Below are 19,919 nucleotides of genomic sequence, written 5' to 3'. Positions count from 1 at the left end.
ATATTTGTGGCAATATGTGTAGCAATACGTGTGGCGGGTTCAATTTGAACTAAATTTAGACTTCTACACGTATAAATTATGTATTTAATCAAAGGAAGGCAGATTATTTGACTGGAGGGTTCAGATTCAATCAGAATTTAGATAAATAAATCCCAGCCATTAGAGTTTCAGGACAATAAATTCAATTTAAGGTGCATAATATAGAGGAGATATATATAGGAATTGCCAACAATAGTTTTGCCACCAAAATTCTCGAAATTTCATAACCTAAAAATATGACATTTATTAGTATAAATAAGATAACTCTGAATAATATTAAACAATTATACGTAATTATAATTTTAATATACGCAATTGTAATTTTGAACAAAAATAATATTAAAATTATTAATAGTATAAATAAGAAACTCTGAATAAAAAGACAATTATAGTCTATATATATTAAACAATAATAATTTATTATATTTATAATCATAATATTTTTGAGTGATTTCTACGTGGAAATTACACAATTTTATGTGGCAGCATCTGAAACTATATAATTGGTGCGGTTTCAAAATTTCTCTCTAAGCAAACAGCTTTATTGGATGCGGTTTATATTATTTTTCAAAGAAAAAAAAAACATTCAAGTTTTTTTGAAGTTTTATTTTTTAGTTTTAAAAAAATTCCGAATTAGATATTGATACCACTTTACATGTTTCATTCATTTTACCTTTTTCTTTTTCGTCGCGAAACCTTTTTCTTTTTTCTTTTTCTTTGTCCAAAGTGAGGAAGAAATCAAATCTAATTTGCTCCTGTCGGTAACCTTTATGTTTTCCGTTTTCACGATGCTTAACTTGTTGCATAGAAATACAAAAAGATTGTTCTAATTCGCCATGTTGGATTATTAACCTGAAAGATTTTTATTTTGATTAGTTATGTACTGTAGTGGCTGAATATTTAAAACATTTTATGAGCATCTGTGCAAGTCTTTGTTTATAATTAGGTGGGGCTGGTACAAATACCATGTACAAGCATGTGGATGAGATCTGGAGTCTTCCAAATTCGAAGTTATTAAAATTTTATAATTTTTTTTTTAAATGTTTGGTAGAGACCGGTGTTGTAAATAACAGTATGCAGTTGTCGGTCGATTAATCGGAAATAATCAAGAATAATCGGTCATATTAAGAAATAATCGTCCGATTAATTGAAAAAATCCATGATAGTTTGGTCACCGCCAACAACTAATCAGCCTAAGCTAACGTTTTTTACAATACTGGTAGAGACTACCAAATTTGTATTAGATAAATATGTTTACATGACAGTTCTACAAAATATACAACAACTGTTACTCTCCATCATTTACCCAACCCAAGTCTATTACTTGTCACATAAACAAATAAATAATCACAGAAAGAATTAACAAGCATGTGGATTAAAGAGTGTTAAATATTCTCACTCAACCGAGACCCTTCCATATTCGCAAACTCCTACCCCTACCCCTACCTCTACCTCTTCTCTTCTTCCTTGACTCTCTGATTCTAACCATCTATGGGTGAGAGTAAGGATCCAATTTACAGAATCATTTGCCGCTATAACACAGACTATTCCCTCGCCATACGTGGTGAAAATGTTGTGTTTGCTCTGACCCACCCCTTTGATCGATCCCAGGTTTGCTCATTACTCAATTTTTCTTCTTCCATTAGTAACTAATTAATTCATTATTCATTCGGTGATTTAGTTTCCCTGATTTGGCACAAAAATTAATAAACAAATTGAGTGCAGCACTGGATGAAGGACGAGAGGCATGGTGATATAAAAGACTCCGAGGATCAACCTGCATTCGCTCTGGTCAACAGAGCCACTGGTAAAGCAATTAGCCACGGTCCCAATTCCCAGCCTGTAAGTTTTCTTACAATTCATACTGATAAGGTTTTGGACTTTTGGTATTGGATTGTCAAAATAATTAATGTCAATTTCCAGATTATCTGAATTCGAAAGAAAAGCACAATTTATAAGTTTTTACTTTACAAGATAGGTGTCAAATTGTCAAATTTTCTAATTGTTCATATCAAAAATTAATTTATCTTTTTCATTTTTGTTGAAATACCCTCCTATTTTATATATACTTGTCAAAATTACAAGCTAGCTACCTGTTGCTCTCTTGAATATGAGTCTAGAGCCATTAATTATCTTTTCACGATGTGCAACTTGTTGCTTACAAATACACAAAGATTGTCCTTAATTAAGCATGTAGGAGGATTAGCCTGCAAGATTTTGATTTTGATCATTTATGTACTGCAGTATTAACACATTTAATGAGAACCTATGTTAATAATTAGATGTCGCTGGTACAATACAATGCAAATTCTTGCCACAAATCAGTGCTCTGGAGCATGTCCAAGGATGTGTACGAGGGGTTCAGGATCATTCGTAGGGTAGATGACATTTCTATCTGTTTCAAAAGCCGAGTGGAAAAATATTGCCCTCTACATGAAGGCCATCTTATTGATCTCTCTGTCCTACCAGGAAAGGGCTTTTTGAGTGTAGTTTGCCACTGGAAAGTCGAGAATATCTCACCTTCTACATGCATTCCACTCTTTAAACCATCCCAGCATACAGTCAAGATCATATGCCAAGCAAAACAGGGCTACAATCTGGCTATTGATACTGACGGAAGCACTGTTCTGTCGGTTCCCTCCAATCCCAAAGATAAATACCAGGTGTTCAGCGTTACTGTTTGTATTTATTCCTATTATTATTAAGTAACCCCTTTGTACTTTTTTCTTTTTACTCTTAATTTATAGGTCATTAATGTTGACAATTTCTGATTTTGTTTACTTTATGTTTTGTTGGTTCAAACCTTTGATAGTTTTTCCTCTGTCATGTTGTCAAACACAGTACTGGATCAAAGAAACGGCATACGGTGTACCTGTCAAAGATGAAAAGGGGCAGGAGGCCTTTGCTTTGGTGAACAAGGCCACTGGAAAAGCTATCAAGCATGGCTTCGGATATAACTATCTTGTATGCACCCACACACATCTTTTACTAGTAAAAGTCATGAAAACCTTCTCCATCCAATGATTTATTTCAATGACATAAATAATGTTATAAGTCTGTTGTCTAATACTCTTTAGTTGGTCATAACATTTATAGGTTCAGGTGTCCCCGTTCAACAGAAACTATTTGGATCCCTCGCTCCTGTGGACCGAAAGTAGTGGTGTGTCCCATGGCTTCCAACAAATAAGAATGCAAAATAGCATTGATATTTCCTTTGATATTTTTAATAAAGGTATAGGGGATTCTCCACTTCTGGGATTATCGAAAAGTGAATCAGGCGCCCATAAAAATTGGAAGATTGAAGATTTTGAGTGAACACCATTTAAAATACTATTTGTACGGACAATATTTTATCTGGCTTATTTCTCTATATAGACTGTACTTTTTCTTAATACTGAGCAACATTACTCAGGATACATGATGTTTGAGAGATATATTGGTCAATATAAATCAGAATATGCATCCTACAACTAGCTTTGAGGTCATATAATATAACTAATGTAGCTTTGAGGATGAATGTGTTAAAGAATAAACTAATAAAAAACAGAGACAGATTTTAAGGCGATATTAAATGCAACGTTGAAGGGGCAATTCTAGATCATTCTGAGCAAATGAATTATGTATTTGACGTGTTTTGGAGTCTAGATTCAGATGGTTTAACTTTAAAGTCATTTGGAGTTTTCTATAATTATTAATTGTAGTTTTAGTAACCAAGGGTCAGAATTGAGGGCTGCTGTTTATAATTCTGTTTTTACATTTATTTTATGTACGAATTTTAAGAGATTGTTCTGATGTTAAGACTCTATAAATTGAGTAGTGTTCTGTGTAGTATGCAATATAAGAACATTTGTTTAAGAGTTAATAGAAAGAAATTGGGTTCTTATTTTCTCTTCCTCCAAAAGCACTCTTTTTTACCAGAATGTACTAACATAAATTGGTTCATGTTAAAATGATTTCAATCAGTGAAAAATGAAGAGCAATTTGATGTTACTCAATTTCTTCATTGTGTGATTAATACTCTCAAAATTGATAGTGAATTTGGAGAAGGAAATTATCAAAAAAGTAGGACAAGTATTTGGAGAGATGCAGTTTAGCGGAAGGGGAGGAGGAGAGGTCGAGCCAGACTTGGTTCGGATTGAGAGTGGGGGAAGGCATAGGTGGAGAGGTGGAAAAGAGGGGAGAGGTGGGGAGGGGAGGGGAGGGAAGGGGAGAGAGGCATGAGAGGAGAGCAAATGAGAGAAAAAGGAGAGGGCAGGGGCGGCGGAAGGGTGAGGAGAGGAGGGTGGAGAATGGCAGACGGTATGTGGAAGAGAATTGTTTTATATAAAATAAAAAATAAAAAATACACCGAATTTTTATGTAGATAAAATGTCCTAATACACTGAGGAATTTTAATTAACGTGAGATTAACCATCGAAGGAAAAGTGTTATAGTCCGAGTTGTATAATAGGTGATGTGCTAATTTTAGTTTTACCTTAGTGTGCTTTTCAATAAATTGATTCGACTTGGATTAAGAAAAAAAAAAAAAAAATACAAAGAGAGTGACTTTAAAAACACATGAAGAGAGTAACTTTTCTATTTGTTATTGGTCAGACAATGATATCATTACAATTTTTTTTTTTAAAATTACATCAATTTATGTTCTCGATCTGCCTCAGGTTATGAATCCTTCCTAAAACTTTTATTTAGGATTCTTGCTTTTTCATACCGAATGTTATTTATATGTCAAAAATGTGTGCTTGTGGTTTTTTTTATTGTTTAATGGAGATCACTAATTGATTAATATAAAAGTTGGACGTATTGAGTCTGTATCCCCTCAAGTAACAAACACTACTACAAAAAAAACACTTCACCGTCAGTACAAATCACAATTTGTCATCGGTTTCCAAACTTATGGCTATCGCTCTAACATTGACAGTATATAACTATATATTGTTCTTAAATGTGATCGCATGGATTGTATATACGTATCTGATGATCTTCCGCAAACAAAATCTCATGCAGTCATGCGGACGCATATGTGGTCCATGTGAATTTGAAATAAAACCCATAAATTATTTTGCATTGAAGGAGAGTAGAACACGTCCTTTAGAATATGATAAAAAAACATAAACCACTATGCTAAACAACTTTCGTGATATAAATTTGTTTTACTTTATCTATATTCCTTTAACAATGCATGGTTGCAAATGGTATGAAGACAAAAATAAATGATATAAGAGAAACTAACTTATGTAATAACCAAATTAAACATGTTTTATATTTAAAAACACTTCATGTAAACTAAATTTCTGTAAATAAATTAACGCAATAATTAAATTATAATGCAATATTTTCTTGTAAAAATGTTGTATTACAAGACCAGAAAATTGGTATCAAGATTGGTGAAGGATTTCTTGAAAATGAACATTATCTTTTGAACTCCAACAAATTAAATCTTTATGCTTCCTTAAAATTCGTTAACTCTGAACTTTGGTATAAAAGACTTGGGCATCATTCCGACAAGATTTTAAATAGTGTCTTAGATTTTAAAAATTTGAATTGTACTAATTGTGAAATATGCAAGCTAGTAACACAAACAAAGCTTCATTTTTCTCTTTCTACTAGAAAAAGTAAAGTTGTTTTTTATTTAGTATATTCCGATGTATGGGGACCGTCCCCAATTGATTCATATAATGGATTCAAATATTTTGTTTTATTTAATGATTTTTCAAAAGCAACTTGGTTATATTTACTTAAATCTAAAGAAGTGTTTGATTATTTTTATAAATTTTTATATCTCATAGAAACACAATTTGATGCAAAATTGAAAATTGGTAGATCGGATAATGGAACTGAATTTATAATAAAAAAAATTTCAAGTCTCTTTAAAGAAAAATGAATTACATCAAACAACTTGTATAAATACCCTGAACAAAGTGGAGTATAGGAAAGAAAAAATATACACTTATTAGAGATAATACAATCTTTTTTATTTCAAAATAATGTTTCTAAAATTTATTGGTCGGATGTTGTACTTTGTGCCACTCATTTAATTAATAAATTACCTAGTGTTATTTTAAAAAACAAAATTTCATCAAAAAAATTTTATCCACAAAAAATGACTTATGACCATATGAGAGTATTTGATTGTACAAGTTTCGTACATATCAAAACAAATGACAAACTTGATTTTGTATCACAAAAACTATTTTCTTAAGATACTTATCCTATAAAAGGATTATAAATGCTGTGATGCAATTAATAAAAAATTGTAGCTTTCTAGAAACGTTCCATTTTTTTAAAATAACCATATTTCAAAGAAAATGAAATAATTCATCAAATAGTTCCAAATAATCAAAATGACTATATAGTTTTGCCTTACTTAAATGATTTGAATTTTTAGTTGAAATTAATAATCAAGAAAATGAGACTATTAGTGACATAAATGAAAATGAAATAGAAGAAAATTGAACAATTTAAAGATTATCTAGGGAATGACAACCATCAACTAGACTTAGAGATTATGTGACATGTTTGTTACAATATTCAATTGAAAATTTTGTTTCATATGACAATATCTCAACCGAATACCATATATTTCTCACTAGCATTAAAAAAAGAATTAGAACCAAAAAATTACGAAGAAGCAATTAAAACTCTATGTCACACCCCGAGACAACCCGCCACGTAATGATACGAAAGGCGTGTGCACATCACATACATTATCAATAATAAATACTCATGTAATATGTAAAAGCCAAACGAAGTCTTTTAACACCACAAGTAGTTCAATCACACAACATAAATTCAACATGAGATCAAGACAAACATGGCAAACACACCGATAATTGCCATGTCAGTCAATGTATCCACTTCTAAAGAGAGAATTTAAAGTTTAACTAAAGAAATTAAAAAGATACTCGAGCAGTCAGCTCATTGCCTTCCTGATCCGCATCCCTCCTATTCGTGCTCCTTGCCGGCTTCATCATTTCCTGGAACCCACATAAGTGGAAACGGGTGAGAGATCGAACAGTCTCTCAGTACGGGATTTAGTTCCAGTCCCGGAATTTGTCAAATTTACTTATTATTACAAATAGAATATAATTATTATATCCTCACATGTCATGAAATATTTAAAACACACACACACACACACACATACACTTCTTTAATTATCTTTCAAGTTTTCCATTAATCCATTTATTTGCCAATCCAGTGGGAAATCCATCCAACACCGGAAGATCGCCACTCCGCTGGGAAATCCAACCAACAACGGAAGACTTCTCACTAGACGGGGAATCCACCCTACGCTAGGTCTTGACCCGTGACGGGAAATCCATCCAACGCCACGTTGACGAGGGGTCTAGTCGAACCCAGACCCAATGTATACATTCCAACATGCATTCAACACATGTTGGCCCCTTTCCTTTAGCATATCCGTTACCTTTTACATTCGTCATTTAACACTACACGATATCATGCTCAACACACCCTACTTACAATTTTCATGATCGATATGAAATAATCTTATTGTAATTCTAAACAAGCCAAAGGGATCGTTCGATTCAACATGCACAATTCCAAACAATTAAATAAATAATATGCATACAAAACGGTAAGTACAATTTGACAAGGTCCAGGAAACCCGTACCTGTTATAGTGGTGTAGTTTGCTACCGCTTCTTCGTCACTCTTTATTTCAGAACTCAGACCTAGACCATGTAACACGGTTTTTAAATTAATACTTAGATATATATTTCCATTTGATTTTCATTCAAGATATAAACCAAATATATTTATTACAATCTAATCTGACTTATATAAACGAATTTAATAACATAATCAAATTCCAAACTGATTATCTGACTATTATCAACTAATTTATATATTTATATATATATAGTATAAAATACTCACATTCAAACCAAGAGAAAACAAAAAAAAAACAAAATATGACTATCTAACAGAGACATGTATATCTATATATAAGTAGTATAAAATAATCCAATTTCAATCCGAATACAACAGAAGAAATAAACAACACACAAGTCAAAGAAATATTAATTTAATGAAAATTGAAAAATATTGGTTTGCACGGATTAGGCCTCCCATAGAATATATTAAAGTTTGTTTTGAACGAATCATGTAAATAGGACATATTTGCATTTAAACCCAAATATAAATACAATATTATTTTACTCTAAGATCATGCATAAATTAAGGTTGGTTTTGACCATAACGTCTGTGTGATGGTATACATATAATAGAATTTATTTCTCAAGAAAGAAAGTATATATTAATTATAAGTTTTAGACTATTGTTCTTTGTAAATAGATAAAAATAGTTCTAGGGTTATCGGTGAGTAAATCTCTATCAATTAAAATAGTAGATGTAAATCAAAATAATTATTTGTAATAAAATTAGTTCTAGGGTTATCGGTGAAAAATCTCTAAGGTTATCGGCGAAAAAAATTACAATCTAATAAAATAATCAAATAAATAATAGCTATATATATATAACTTCATCAAGTTCGATGCACTTCGGTGTAATTTAAGAAAATCTTAGCAATCAAACTTCTGACTATCAATATATTATAACTAATTATCATTCCATGACAAATCAAAATTTGACACATCATGAATTTTTATCAAGTTAATATAATACAAATATTATCCAAATAAAATAGAAGTTCTGATTAAATAAATAAGTATAATATAAAACTTATATAAATAGAAAAAAAAATAGATAAATCAAATCGGTGAGTATAAGAATTGTCTAATTAGTTAAGCCAAAAATTGAACACTAGAATTATTTACGAATGAAAGAAAACTCACAAATATCTAACCTTTTCCCTCTTCCTTAATCTCCTGTAAAGAAACTAGCGGCGGTAAAACAAAATACTGATTAGGGTTTTATTATATATGAGTAGTGTATATTTGTAACTTAAGAATCCTAGGCGTCAATTGCCAATTAATTGGGTGGTTTGCGGCAGAAGAGACAAGGAACGAAAGCAAGGTTTATCATGTATACATGTATATAGCAGTTTTTAACTTGGATCAAAAGGCGTCTATTAATTTAAATCTCGGAAGTTATGAATTTAATCAAAAGGTGCGTCTGTTGGCATCTGTTAATTAAATTTCGGAAGTTATGAATTTAAATTTTAGATATCACAACCTTTGGACTGACGGAATAGTTGGGTCGTATTTTATGCTGAAATATTTACGGCGATCCGCTATATATACATTTTAAATCATGATCTATGTCGGAACTTATAGGAAGATTAATAAATATATATATACGCTATTTTTTTTTTCTTTGTTGTACCTTAATTTAGTATTCCGAATTATGTGGCGTTACACTCTAATTTGGTGTAAGGCTATGAACGATGAATTAAAAGCCATAGAACAAAATGAAACTTGAAAAATTGTTTCTCTACCAAAAAATAAAAAAGCAATTGGTTGTAAATGAGTATATAAAATCAAATATAATAGTGATTGCACTATAGAAAGGTATAAAGCAAAACTTTTAGTAAAAGGGTTTGCTCAAACTTATGGCATAGACTATAACGTAACTTTTGCACCGATTTCAAAAATGAATACCGTGAGCATTTTATTTTCTATTGCCATAAACAATGGTTGGGATCTTTACCAAATGGATGTCAAAAATATCTTTCCTCAAGTAACACTTGAAGAAGAGGTGTATATGACATTACCACCAGGTCATAAATTGGAAACCAATTCAAAATTGGACTGTAGGTTTAATAAATCAATTTATGGATTGAAGGAATCTCCGTGAACATGGTATGAGAAGCTTGGCTCTTATTTAATTACTTGTAATTTTCAAATTAGTAATGCCCATCATTCCTTATTTACTAAATATGACGGTATCAATACAACTATCATTTTAGTATATGTAGATGACATCATAATTACCGGAAATAATTTAGAGCAAATCCAAATAATTCAAAAATAACTAAAAGAAAAATTTGACATAAAAGATCTAGGATATCTTAAATATTTTTTAGGAATAAAGGTAGCCTTTTCGGATAACAAACTCTTTATTTCTCAAAGAAAATACATACTTGATTTATTAAAAGAAACCGGTAAGTTAGGATGTAAACTGGCCTCAACCGCGTTTGAAAACAAATGCAAATTAAATAGCGAAGACGATAAACTTTTAAAAGATATAAATCAATTTCAAAGACTTGTTGGAAAATTGATCTATCTAAGGATTACTCGTCTGGATATTTCTTTTTCCGTAAACCAAATTAGTAAATACATGCACTCATCAAGAACACCACATTTAGAAGCCGTAAATAGAATTTTGAAATTTTTAAAAAATAATCTAGGTAAGGGCATTTGGATGAAAAATAACAATTCTAATGATATATGGGGCTATTCTAATACAGATCGAGTCGAAAGCATAGATATAAAATTGACAACCGGTTTTTCCACAATTGTAGGTGAAAATCTAGTCACATGGAAAGAAGAAGGTGTTCAATTAGACTCAAAAGGTCTATTGATGTAATTAATGACGGGGCATGCATCCGTCGCGAGTTAAACGTTCTCAAAATCAATGAACTCTCTCGATGACCGATAATGAACAATATGCGATCGAGGGTGAATCCAAAAGAAATAAAAATGTCCCAAGATTTAATAACTTATAAAACTTTTCCTCCTCCAAATCCTGAAATTCATTTAAGAAGCAAGCATAATATCAAAGAGCATCTAACCTTGGGTCATGAAACATTTTTGCACCTGACGAAAAGATCAGTTGATAATGATAAAATATAATGTTGAGTAGGCACACTATATTGAAACTAATTTTATTACTCTCTCAAGATATTCTTACAACTCTACTACTTAATAATCTAACCTCCAATATTACACCCTCTACTACTTATATTATCGTACACCTCCAAACTACTACAACACTCTACTACTTATATGATCCAAGATTGCTTTCTTGCTTGGATGGTTAAAATGAGGAGCAAGGCACCCTATTTATACTTGTTCCATGAGAGTCAAAGAAACATCTAGATCTAAGATATTTTTGGTCTCTTCTAGATTTTCCTACATTTTACACTACAAGATATTTTATTTGGTAGTTTCTAGACAATTCTTGATATCTTCATGGAAACTAATTTTGGGCCTTGGGCCCCTCGGTGCTGATACTTCAACACTCCCCCTCAGCACCGACTTGGTGTTGTCTTAATCTTCGGTACTCCGCGTCCATCTGGGTCATCATGCTTCTTGTTGTTTCTTTTAATTTTCTGAGCTTGAAGTTGCTCAGACGTCTGCGGTTGATCTTCCAGAATAGTCATCTTCACAAGAGAAGTTTTTGGAATCTTCTTGTCACGCTGCTTTGGCATAAGTCGTCGCCGAGCTTTCTTCTCTCGATAGATCATCATACAAGCTGCATCTTCTTGCACAAACTCTTGTCCTATAGTCTTCTCCACAACAGCGATACTCCTCTGTGTCATCTCGTCATCATCACCCTTCTTGGTGATGGCCTCCAGTTTAGTGCTCTCTTGTGGCTTCTCCTCATCAGCCATTGCGCACCTCACAACTTCGGTCTCCTTCTTGACCGATTCTTCAACTGGTTCTTCAAAGAACCGTGACTCAAAATCGGTATCCTCATCCTCAGGCTCACCAGCCTCTTCGACGTCCTCTACGTCGGCCACCGACTGCATCGCAACAGCCGCCACTGTGTCCCACTCTTCTTCACTTGGGACCTCTTCTGTTGCCTTCTCCTTTGTGGTCACCACAAAGCTTCCTTCATTCTTCCTGAACTGACACTCTCTCGCATGTGCTCTCGTCGTCCGCAATTGTAGCACTCCACTCTTCTACTCCGGTATTCACCGCCATCGGCTCCTTTGCCCTCTTGGCCTCTAGGAGCTCCCCCTGAGCATGAACACCTCTTGTATTGTTCATGACAAACCTTCTCCATCTCAAGTTTTAGTCGATACCGGTCTCTGCTCGACTCTCCACATCGACCACTATACAAAGCCTTCTCCTCTTCGTGCTTTACCATCAAACCTGCCAGCTGCTTGGCAAGAGCTTCCTGAATGGCCAACAAATTCTCCAGTTCCAACAGGGTTGGTTGCATCACCCATCCTTGAATTGACGTGATGAAGGCGCTGTACTCCAGCCTCATGCCATTCAGGATTATCCGCCGCATTCTATCCTCGCCAATTTTTGCATTGGCGTCTAACTGCTCAATCTCCCTACACAAATTTTTTACTTTAAGAAAATACTCACTTACAGTCTTATCACCTTGGGAGATATTCATCAGCTCCCTCTCGAGCAGTTGCAGCTGACTTGTGTTCTTTCTTGAAAACAACGCGGCAAAAACATCCCATGCCTCTTTTGGTGTCTCCACATCTTCAATGTGAGATAGTAGGCTCTTGTTCACCATAGCTTTCAGCACAAATAATGCTCGGCCCACCTTCACCTTCCACTTCTTATAAGCTCGGATCAAATTCGGTGGCAGTTCGATCTCATCGCCACTGACAATCTCCCACAGATTTTGCCCTTGCAGATATGACTTAATACACGTATGCTAGTCTCTATAATTATAATTATTCAACTTCTCAATCAAACCACTCATGCCACTCAAGTCTGACATTTCGACACCACGATGTATTAAGGGGTTACACAAACCTCCTAATCAGCAGGACCTTTGACACAACAACAGACTCACGGATTATCCGAACCTTCTAGCCAACATGACCTAACCTGGCTCTGATACCACTTTGTTGAGTAGGCACACTATATTGAAACTAATTTTATTACTCTTTCAAGATATTCTTACAACTCTACTATTTAATAATCTAACCTCCAAGATTACACCCTCTACTACTTATATTATCATACACCTCTAAACTACTACAACACTCTACTACTTATATGATCCAAGATTGCTTTCTTGCTTGGATGGTTAAAATGAGGAGCAAGGCACCCTATTTATACTTGCTTCATGAGAGCCAAAGAAACATCTAGATCTAAGATATTTTTGGGCTCTTCTAGATTTTCGTACATTTTACACTACAAGATATTTTATTTGATAGTTTCTAGACAATTCTTGATATCTTCATGAAAACTAATTTTGGGCCTTGGGCCCTTCGGTGCTGATACTTCAACATATAAATTTATAATTTTAAAACTTATAATAATCTATATCTAGCGGTATTTTTAATGGAATATCAAATGATACTTTAAAATTGCATAAACTTGATATACAATCGATCTGTAAGTCCATTGCTGACAGGAAAATTAATTTATAGAATTACAAACAAGATGTTGAAAATTTGAAACTCACAAAAAAATCATACTAAACATGTAATCACTGCTGACAGGTTTATTGGGTCATATCTGGTACTGGAGACCAGCATCTCTGCAATTCTTCTTTAATTGGACCTATTATATTTACTTTGGTATTGTGCTCCATAAACTCTGAAAGTCCTGAAACGGATGACTCTGACAAATCCAGGGTTTGAAGATTGGTAAGACGGCTAAGTGTTGTTCCAAGTGAACCACCTTCCACCCAGCACACTATGAATCCCAAGTATCTCAAATTGATTAAACAGTCCAACCAGCATGATCTATCTTCCTCACTGAATTGAATGCGGGCCTGGAATACCATCAACACTCTCAGAAAATTAAACTCATAGAACATTAATGGTGCAACAGAACCAAAAAAGAATAAAGAGTGAAGGCATGGATATTTGAAACCATGCAGTGTTTTTCCTTCTTGAAAGGAAGAGAATTGATCACTCTCATAGGAGCTATGCAATGCCAAACGATGCACATGTTCAAGATTTGCATGGTGATCATCTTCTTCCCCATACCAACCAGATATGTCTATAGCATCCTCCCTCAGGATCACCTCAATAGGGGGACTTATGCCGGTATAATTATTTAATAATCCAAAATTCATCTTAGGATGTATAACAACAACACGAACTGATTGGTTTGGTTGATTATGGTAATATGTCCAAATACCACGCACAAAGCTCCTGTGAATGAAAATTTTCACATTAAAATAGAGCACCAAAGGGAGCAATGACATAAAAAAGAGGAGATAAAAAATTAAAAGAAACAAGATATTCCATAAAATGCTGTTATTATTGTATCATCCCTTAGATGGTCTAAATGGATTGTGAAGGAAACAAGATGTTATGATTTGTGATAAACAACTAAATTTGACCACTCTGCGCGCTCTTTGGCTTACACTATATATAGTATAAGTACTACCAATACGAAAACTCAAATACTTCATATACTATATAATATACATTGTAATTTCATGGTAATAATAGAATGGGCCTTCATGCCTTTTTAAAAAAAAAAATAATTAGTATACATTATTAGCAAAATTGAAAGAGGTTTTGATATATAATTGCAATCAAGCGACCAAAGAAATGAATATGTTCAACTTGTTCTCTTAATAATTGAAAGCAATTATCAATTAATAATAATAATATTTAAAGTAATACCTTTGGATGAGTTCATCTAAATAGAGCTCGGCTGTCTGCTCCATTGTTCTTCCATCCTCCTTTTGTATCATTCCTTCGGCAATCCACAACCGAATTAGTGAATTAGAATGTATCAAGTGATTGACAGGGAATAGCGCAGCCATAAATGCAAAGCAGTTCCGAAGAAGTATTGGCAATTTGTTGTAGATAGTAGTGAGAAATTCACTAAAATTGGCTGTGGTCACAATGTCCCCAGGGACTTGAAGATTGTGAGAAAATGGTTGATTGAACATTATGTGACCACTTAAAAGTAGCAAGTTCATTGGTGAATCACCAAAAGTACTGGCTGCAATTATTCTTGCTATTGGGAGGTCATCAGGGGGATACTTTTCACTGGAATTTTTTTTCTCAAAGGGCTTTCTGAATATTAGTTTTAATCTCTCTTCATAACTTAAGGATGGCAACTCATATGTAATTTCAGGATCTAAGTCGAGACATACTCTTTCATAATGATCTATTTCTTGGCAGGCTATCAACACCCGGCTCCCATTATTTTCACTGGGAAGAGCTTGTTTGAATACGTTGTACCTTTGAATATTGTCGATGACTACAAGATATCTTTTCACCTTCAAGGACTCATGGATCCTCTGGATCACATCTTTCTCATCATGGCCACCCGTCGAGTTGCCGGGCTCGAGTGTTATCAACATCTTTCTCAGGATGTCAATTGGTTTGAACAGTTCAGGATGTCGGTAATCGAAGCAGTTCATGTCAAATAGCCAGAAACAGACATCGAAGTGATTCTTCACCATAATACTAAAAAGTTCAAGATGAAAAAATAAATAAACAAATTAATGAACATTTAAAAATATCTTAATGTAGCGTGTGAAAGGACCATACACCTCAACTGGGCGTTTTAATTTCTTTAATTTTTTTTTCTTTATTTTTTTTTTCTATATATTGTTATGACTCTAAATTATTGTGTTTGTTTCAATTCAGTCCATAAACTATTGTTTGATTTGCCTTTGTACTGATTGAAGATGAAGAGGTGCTTTGGAGGTAGAGAGGAAGTAAGATAAATGGAGGAGGCCGGGATGGGGAGGGAATGCGAATGCAGAATTGCTGGGGGAGGCGATGAAGGAGAAAATAATAAGAGGACAAGGAGAACTTGCCGTTCTTAAAAAATATTCCAGGGATTTAAGTCAACAAAACAAAATAATTTGGGGCCCAATAACAAACTTCTCTCAAAAAAAAATATATCGCTGACAAATTTTGGAATAACCAAAATATTATTTCCATTAGGTGGTAAAATCTTCTATTTTGTAATAGACGGCAAAATTCTTTAATTAATATATATTTTAAAATACAAAATCATTGGTTTTGTTAGTATTCACGTAGGTAGGTACGATGCATCCATGTAATTTTTTTCCAAGTTTAATTCATTTTCATGAATACCATTTATAAGAACAATATGCTCATTAGTTTGGATTTGTGGGGAAATAGGAGAAGAAAACTTTAAATAGCTGTCCATTTTTTTTTCTTACTTCGATAATAATAGAAAGGTAATTTACATAGTGACTGTAATATTATCACTTGTCAAGGAGCTATGCAATTGAGTAGGCAAAAAATAAAAATATTTAAAAATAATTAAATTGGATATTTAACAGATTTTGTAATAAAATGCTGAACCATTATGGTACTAATTTAGAAAGATTTCCATATATAATGTATTTTATTAAATTTTGAAATTCACTATTTTGACAGAAAAATATTGTATATCAATTCATGGTAGCACTTGTGATCTCATGTGTACAAATAGAATTAATACAAGTGATGATGGACGCTAATTTTGGAGTGGTAGCGCACACAAACGAACATGCGACCAACAAACATTCTCCATTTTTTTTTTTTGAACTCCATTTGAATTTATTTATTTAGTGATCTATATATAGGCTTAATTATTCAGATTTTTCTGACATATCACTGTTATTCTAGGATTGTAGTTAGTTGTAAGTATGAAGAATTAATTAATATATATATAATTTGTGATGCTCTAAAAGGAACTGACCATTGGTAGATCTTTTCCACAAGTGCAGTTTTTCCAGCTGCCTCCGGTCCTAGGATTGCAACTTGTAAGCGTTGAAGAATGGTTGGATCAAGCAGTTTGTCAATTATGCTCTTCTGGAGGGCTTCGTAGCCGACAAGCTCTACCTCGTAGATATTAAGAAGAGATCGGGGGAAGGCCGGCAGTGTAGCATCAGCATGATTGCTGTTGGTTAAGTACATGAATGAAACATCATTGATGATGTTGAGGAGTTGTGATTGGATATCTTTCATCTCATTTGCAAGCCGGTTGAGAACGAATAGGTCCACGGGTTTAGTGCTTATTCTCTTAACAGCTTCTGGAAGGGATTGTGTTGGTATGGTTCTCCCAGCTTCTATTGAGAAATTGAGGAGGACTAATTCAATGCAGAAGCATACATCTACCACTTTAGTTATCAACTCCATGACACCCGCACCTGCACCTTGTTGATCATCATCATCATCATCATCATCAACGAGTACCAGATTGATCTTTAGCAGCATAGATTTCACCGATACCATCAGATCACCAGCTTCGCTCACAGAAGTTGCTCCACTGAGTAAAGTAGCTTCAAGATTCCACAAATCCTCAAGTTTTCGTAATGCAAACTCAACGCACGCATTTGGTTTATCAAATAGATATGGCATCTCTTTCTTTGATGAGACTGAGACTGGGAGATGGAGGAAATTGGAATTGGTGTAAAATATTTGGGGTTGGTTCATAATTAAGTGCTCTTTTTCAAATTTTATAAAGTCATGTGACAAGTGTCTCCACCAATATATAAAGAGTTTGTCCGGATTCCTTCTGTCCCTATCTTGTCCCAAGAGTATCTCTGATTGTTTGGTGAGAGAAGCTTTCTATGTTCTAGCGGAGAGGAGTGACGATGAAATGAATTAAAAGTTAGATGTGCTATGGATTGAATGAATGAACAAAGAGGTCCGAATTAAAAGTTTGTAAAACCTGAGTTTTCAGGTTATACCTAGGAAATTATGTAGATCTCTTTATGAAGTTTCTGGATTAGAGTCATAATAAGAAATCAAAGTTTCATATAAAAAATTACGTCCGTTTTGAAGTTTGAATATTATTTGCACTTTTTTGTTATATTACATTAGCCTACAATTTTTTTTATCAAAACAAATTATTTCTCCACAAATTTATAGAAGATACAGGGTTCTAAATAACGCCCTATAGCTGTACTATAATATTGTTATAGTGTTTTCGTACCATAAAAGCTAGTACGCTATTGGCGCTATAGCACGCTATATCATGCTAAAGCGGCGCAATATGGCAATACTGTCGTATTTTTAGCCATTCCACTATAATGTGATAAACGTTATTTAAACCTTTGGAAGATACAAAAAATATTTCTATTACTATTTTGATTGGTCATATTACTTCATAATTCTATATTTTAATTACCATATTTTGAGCGGCAATAAAAATATTAAAAAAAATAAAATAATTACAAATATGTTAGATAAATATAACATTTAAATGAAAATTTTAATATATGTAACAGTAATTTTAAAAAAATATTTATTTGACTTATTAATGTTATAAATAAGAAAACACTAAATATAAAAAAATTATCTACATTAAAAAATACTAATTTATAATATTTATAATGTATAATAATTTTAGTGTTTTTTACACAGAAAACAGTCTCATGTGGCAGCTTCTAAAACCATACCATTGGTGTAAGTTTCAGAATTCATCTTTTGGTGAAGCCCCATTATCGAAGTTTCAATTTTTTAATTTCTAATAAAATTTCCTATTAGATCTTGATACAACTCATCGCATGTTTCTTTCATTCTAACTTTTTTGATTCTCATGACGAGTACTGAGGATCCAAGACATCGCTTGGGAGTTGGGACTAGATCTGATCCAAGACATTTTTCTTGTTCTTTTTGTTTGTCCGAATGAGTAAGAAGTGGAATCTGATCTGCTCCTGTCGGTCACATTTTTGTCCGAATTTTTTTTTAATATCATAATCGAAAAAATAAATTAATTAAAACACCTCTGTTTTGAAAGAATTCGAATTTTACCCAGGCCGCAGAGCCAATCTGTGATCCTTTTTAAAGAGGACCGTATAGTCAATCTGTAGCCCCTGACTGAAATCTGCAGATTACCCTAACTCTTTGTTTTTTTAAAAAACATTTTTTTAATAATTAATATAAATTGACGTGCCTCTGCAAATTTGACCGGTAAAGAAAAAAGGGATCGCAGATTGTGGTCCCGAGTTTTTTAGTTTACAAATTAGCTCTGCGGTCTGGATAAAATTTAAAACGAGAGTATTTTGGTTTATCTTATTTTGAATTATGGTATTAAAAAAAATTTCGGCATTTTTGTTTCTCTTTTCGCATCTTGTTGCTTATAAATACAAAAAGATTGTTCTAATTCGGTATAGCCAGCAAGATTTTGATTCTGAATATTCTGAAAATTTCGGCATTTTTGTTTCTCTTTTCACGTATGCTCTGTACTTATCTCACATTCTCACTACTACAAAAACATGTTTACTATCGCTATTCTATTATTGGATGCTCTTCGGCACGGATAATGTATATATGTAACCAATAGTAGCGTTATAATTACTTTGAATTTTTCACTGATGGTTCGGTCTAACCAGCCAATAATGTTGATGGCCCCTCCTTTAACATTGGTTAAATTTTAAATACAATTAATATTGAGTAACTCTTCAACATCAGTTTGCCTCTTCACGATGCGTAACTTGTTGCTTATAAATACAAAAAGATTGTTCTAATTCGAGATGTTGGATTATTAGCCTGCCAGATTTTGATTATGAATATTTAACACATTTCATGAAAATCAGTGGAAGTTTTTTCGGTCAGAGTATCCTCTGTCCTTATCTCACTACTACAAAAATCATATCTACTATCGTCACTTTAACATCGGGTGTCCTTCAGCACGGATGGTGTATGTAATTATTTTGAACTTTTTAAGGACTGTTTGGTCTAACTAGGGCTGGCAAAAAAATTCGAGGATCGTGATTCGATTCGGGTTTGATTCAGGTTTGATTCGAGTTTAATTCGATTCGAAATGGGTTCGAATTGAAACGAACCAAACCAGGTTCGGTTCGGAATTAATTCAAACCAAACTCAAACCTAGCCTGGTTCGATCGAAATAGGTTCGTGATTTTTTTGTAATTTGAATCTCATAAAATCACCGGCCATCCATTTACTTAATGAAATTAAAATCCAAGATAGAGAGTCATAATTTAACTTAGCTGACACTCTCTCGCTCTCAAATCTCAATAATCTAGTTCTCTCTCCACCTCTCCCTAACTCACTCTCCCTCTAGCTCTAAAATCTAGCCGATGCTC

At 33.3% G+C, this 19,919-nt stretch overlaps 2 protein-coding genes across 2 annotated transcripts; one reads left to right on the top strand and one right to left on the bottom strand.

Annotated features, from left to right (window-relative positions):
• Positions 1-1,451: 1,451 nt before the first annotated feature.
• Positions 1,452-3,409, top strand: LOC144560722 (ricin B-like lectin R40C1). Its single transcript, XM_078309974.1, has 5 exons — positions 1,452-1,650; positions 1,765-1,881; positions 2,322-2,702; positions 2,881-3,003; positions 3,136-3,409. The coding sequence occupies exons 1-5, from the start codon at positions 1,531-1,533 to the stop codon at positions 3,352-3,354; spliced, it is 960 nt and encodes a 319-aa protein (XP_078166100.1). The 5' UTR covers positions 1,452-1,530; the 3' UTR covers positions 3,355-3,409.
• Positions 3,410-13,252: 9,843 nt separating this feature from the next.
• LOC144560795 (disease resistance protein RPP13-like) lies at positions 13,253-17,301 on the bottom strand. The gene is made up of 3 exons (XM_078310040.1): positions 16,565-17,301; positions 14,518-15,312; positions 13,253-14,037 (listed from the first exon to the last, which is right to left on the bottom strand). Exons 1-3 carry the CDS (start codon positions 17,299-17,301, stop codon positions 13,380-13,382), a joined length of 2,190 nt encoding a protein of 729 aa, XP_078166166.1. The 3' UTR covers positions 13,253-13,379.
• Between the last annotated feature and the right edge of the window lie 2,618 nt (positions 17,302-19,919).

This window comes from Carex rostrata, chromosome 10 (assembly GCF_964058835.1).
Source record: "Carex rostrata chromosome 10, lpCarRost1.2, whole genome shotgun sequence".
Lineage (NCBI taxonomy): Eukaryota > Viridiplantae > Streptophyta > Magnoliopsida > Poales > Cyperaceae > Carex > Carex rostrata.
The sequence above is the reverse complement of the archived record's forward strand: the minus strand, read 5'-3'. Positions and strand labels throughout refer to the sequence as shown.

Excerpts from the sequence above, each read along its gene's own strand:
- LOC144560722 (XM_078309974.1), top strand. The coding sequence starts at position 1,531 with ATGGGTGAGAGTAAGGATCCAATTTACAGAATCATTTGCCGCTATAAC. Across the intron at positions 1,651-1,764 it reads ACCCCTTTGATCGATCCCAG|CACTGGATGAAGGACGAGAG; the intron begins GTTTGCTCATTA and ends AATTGAGTGCAG. Across the intron at positions 2,703-2,880 it reads ATCCCAAAGATAAATACCAG|TACTGGATCAAAGAAACGGC; the intron begins GTGTTCAGCGTT and ends TGTCAAACACAG.
- LOC144560795 (XM_078310040.1), bottom strand. The coding sequence starts at position 17,301 with ATGAACCAACCCCAAATATTTTACACCAATTCCAATTTCCTCCATCTC. Across the intron at positions 15,313-16,564 it reads GTGGAAAAGATCTACCAATG|TATTATGGTGAAGAATCACT; the intron begins GTCAGTTCCTTT and ends TGAACTTTTTAG. Across the intron at positions 14,038-14,517 it reads TTAGATGAACTCATCCAAAG|GAGCTTTGTGCGTGGTATTT; the intron begins GTATTACTTTAA and ends TTTCATTCACAG.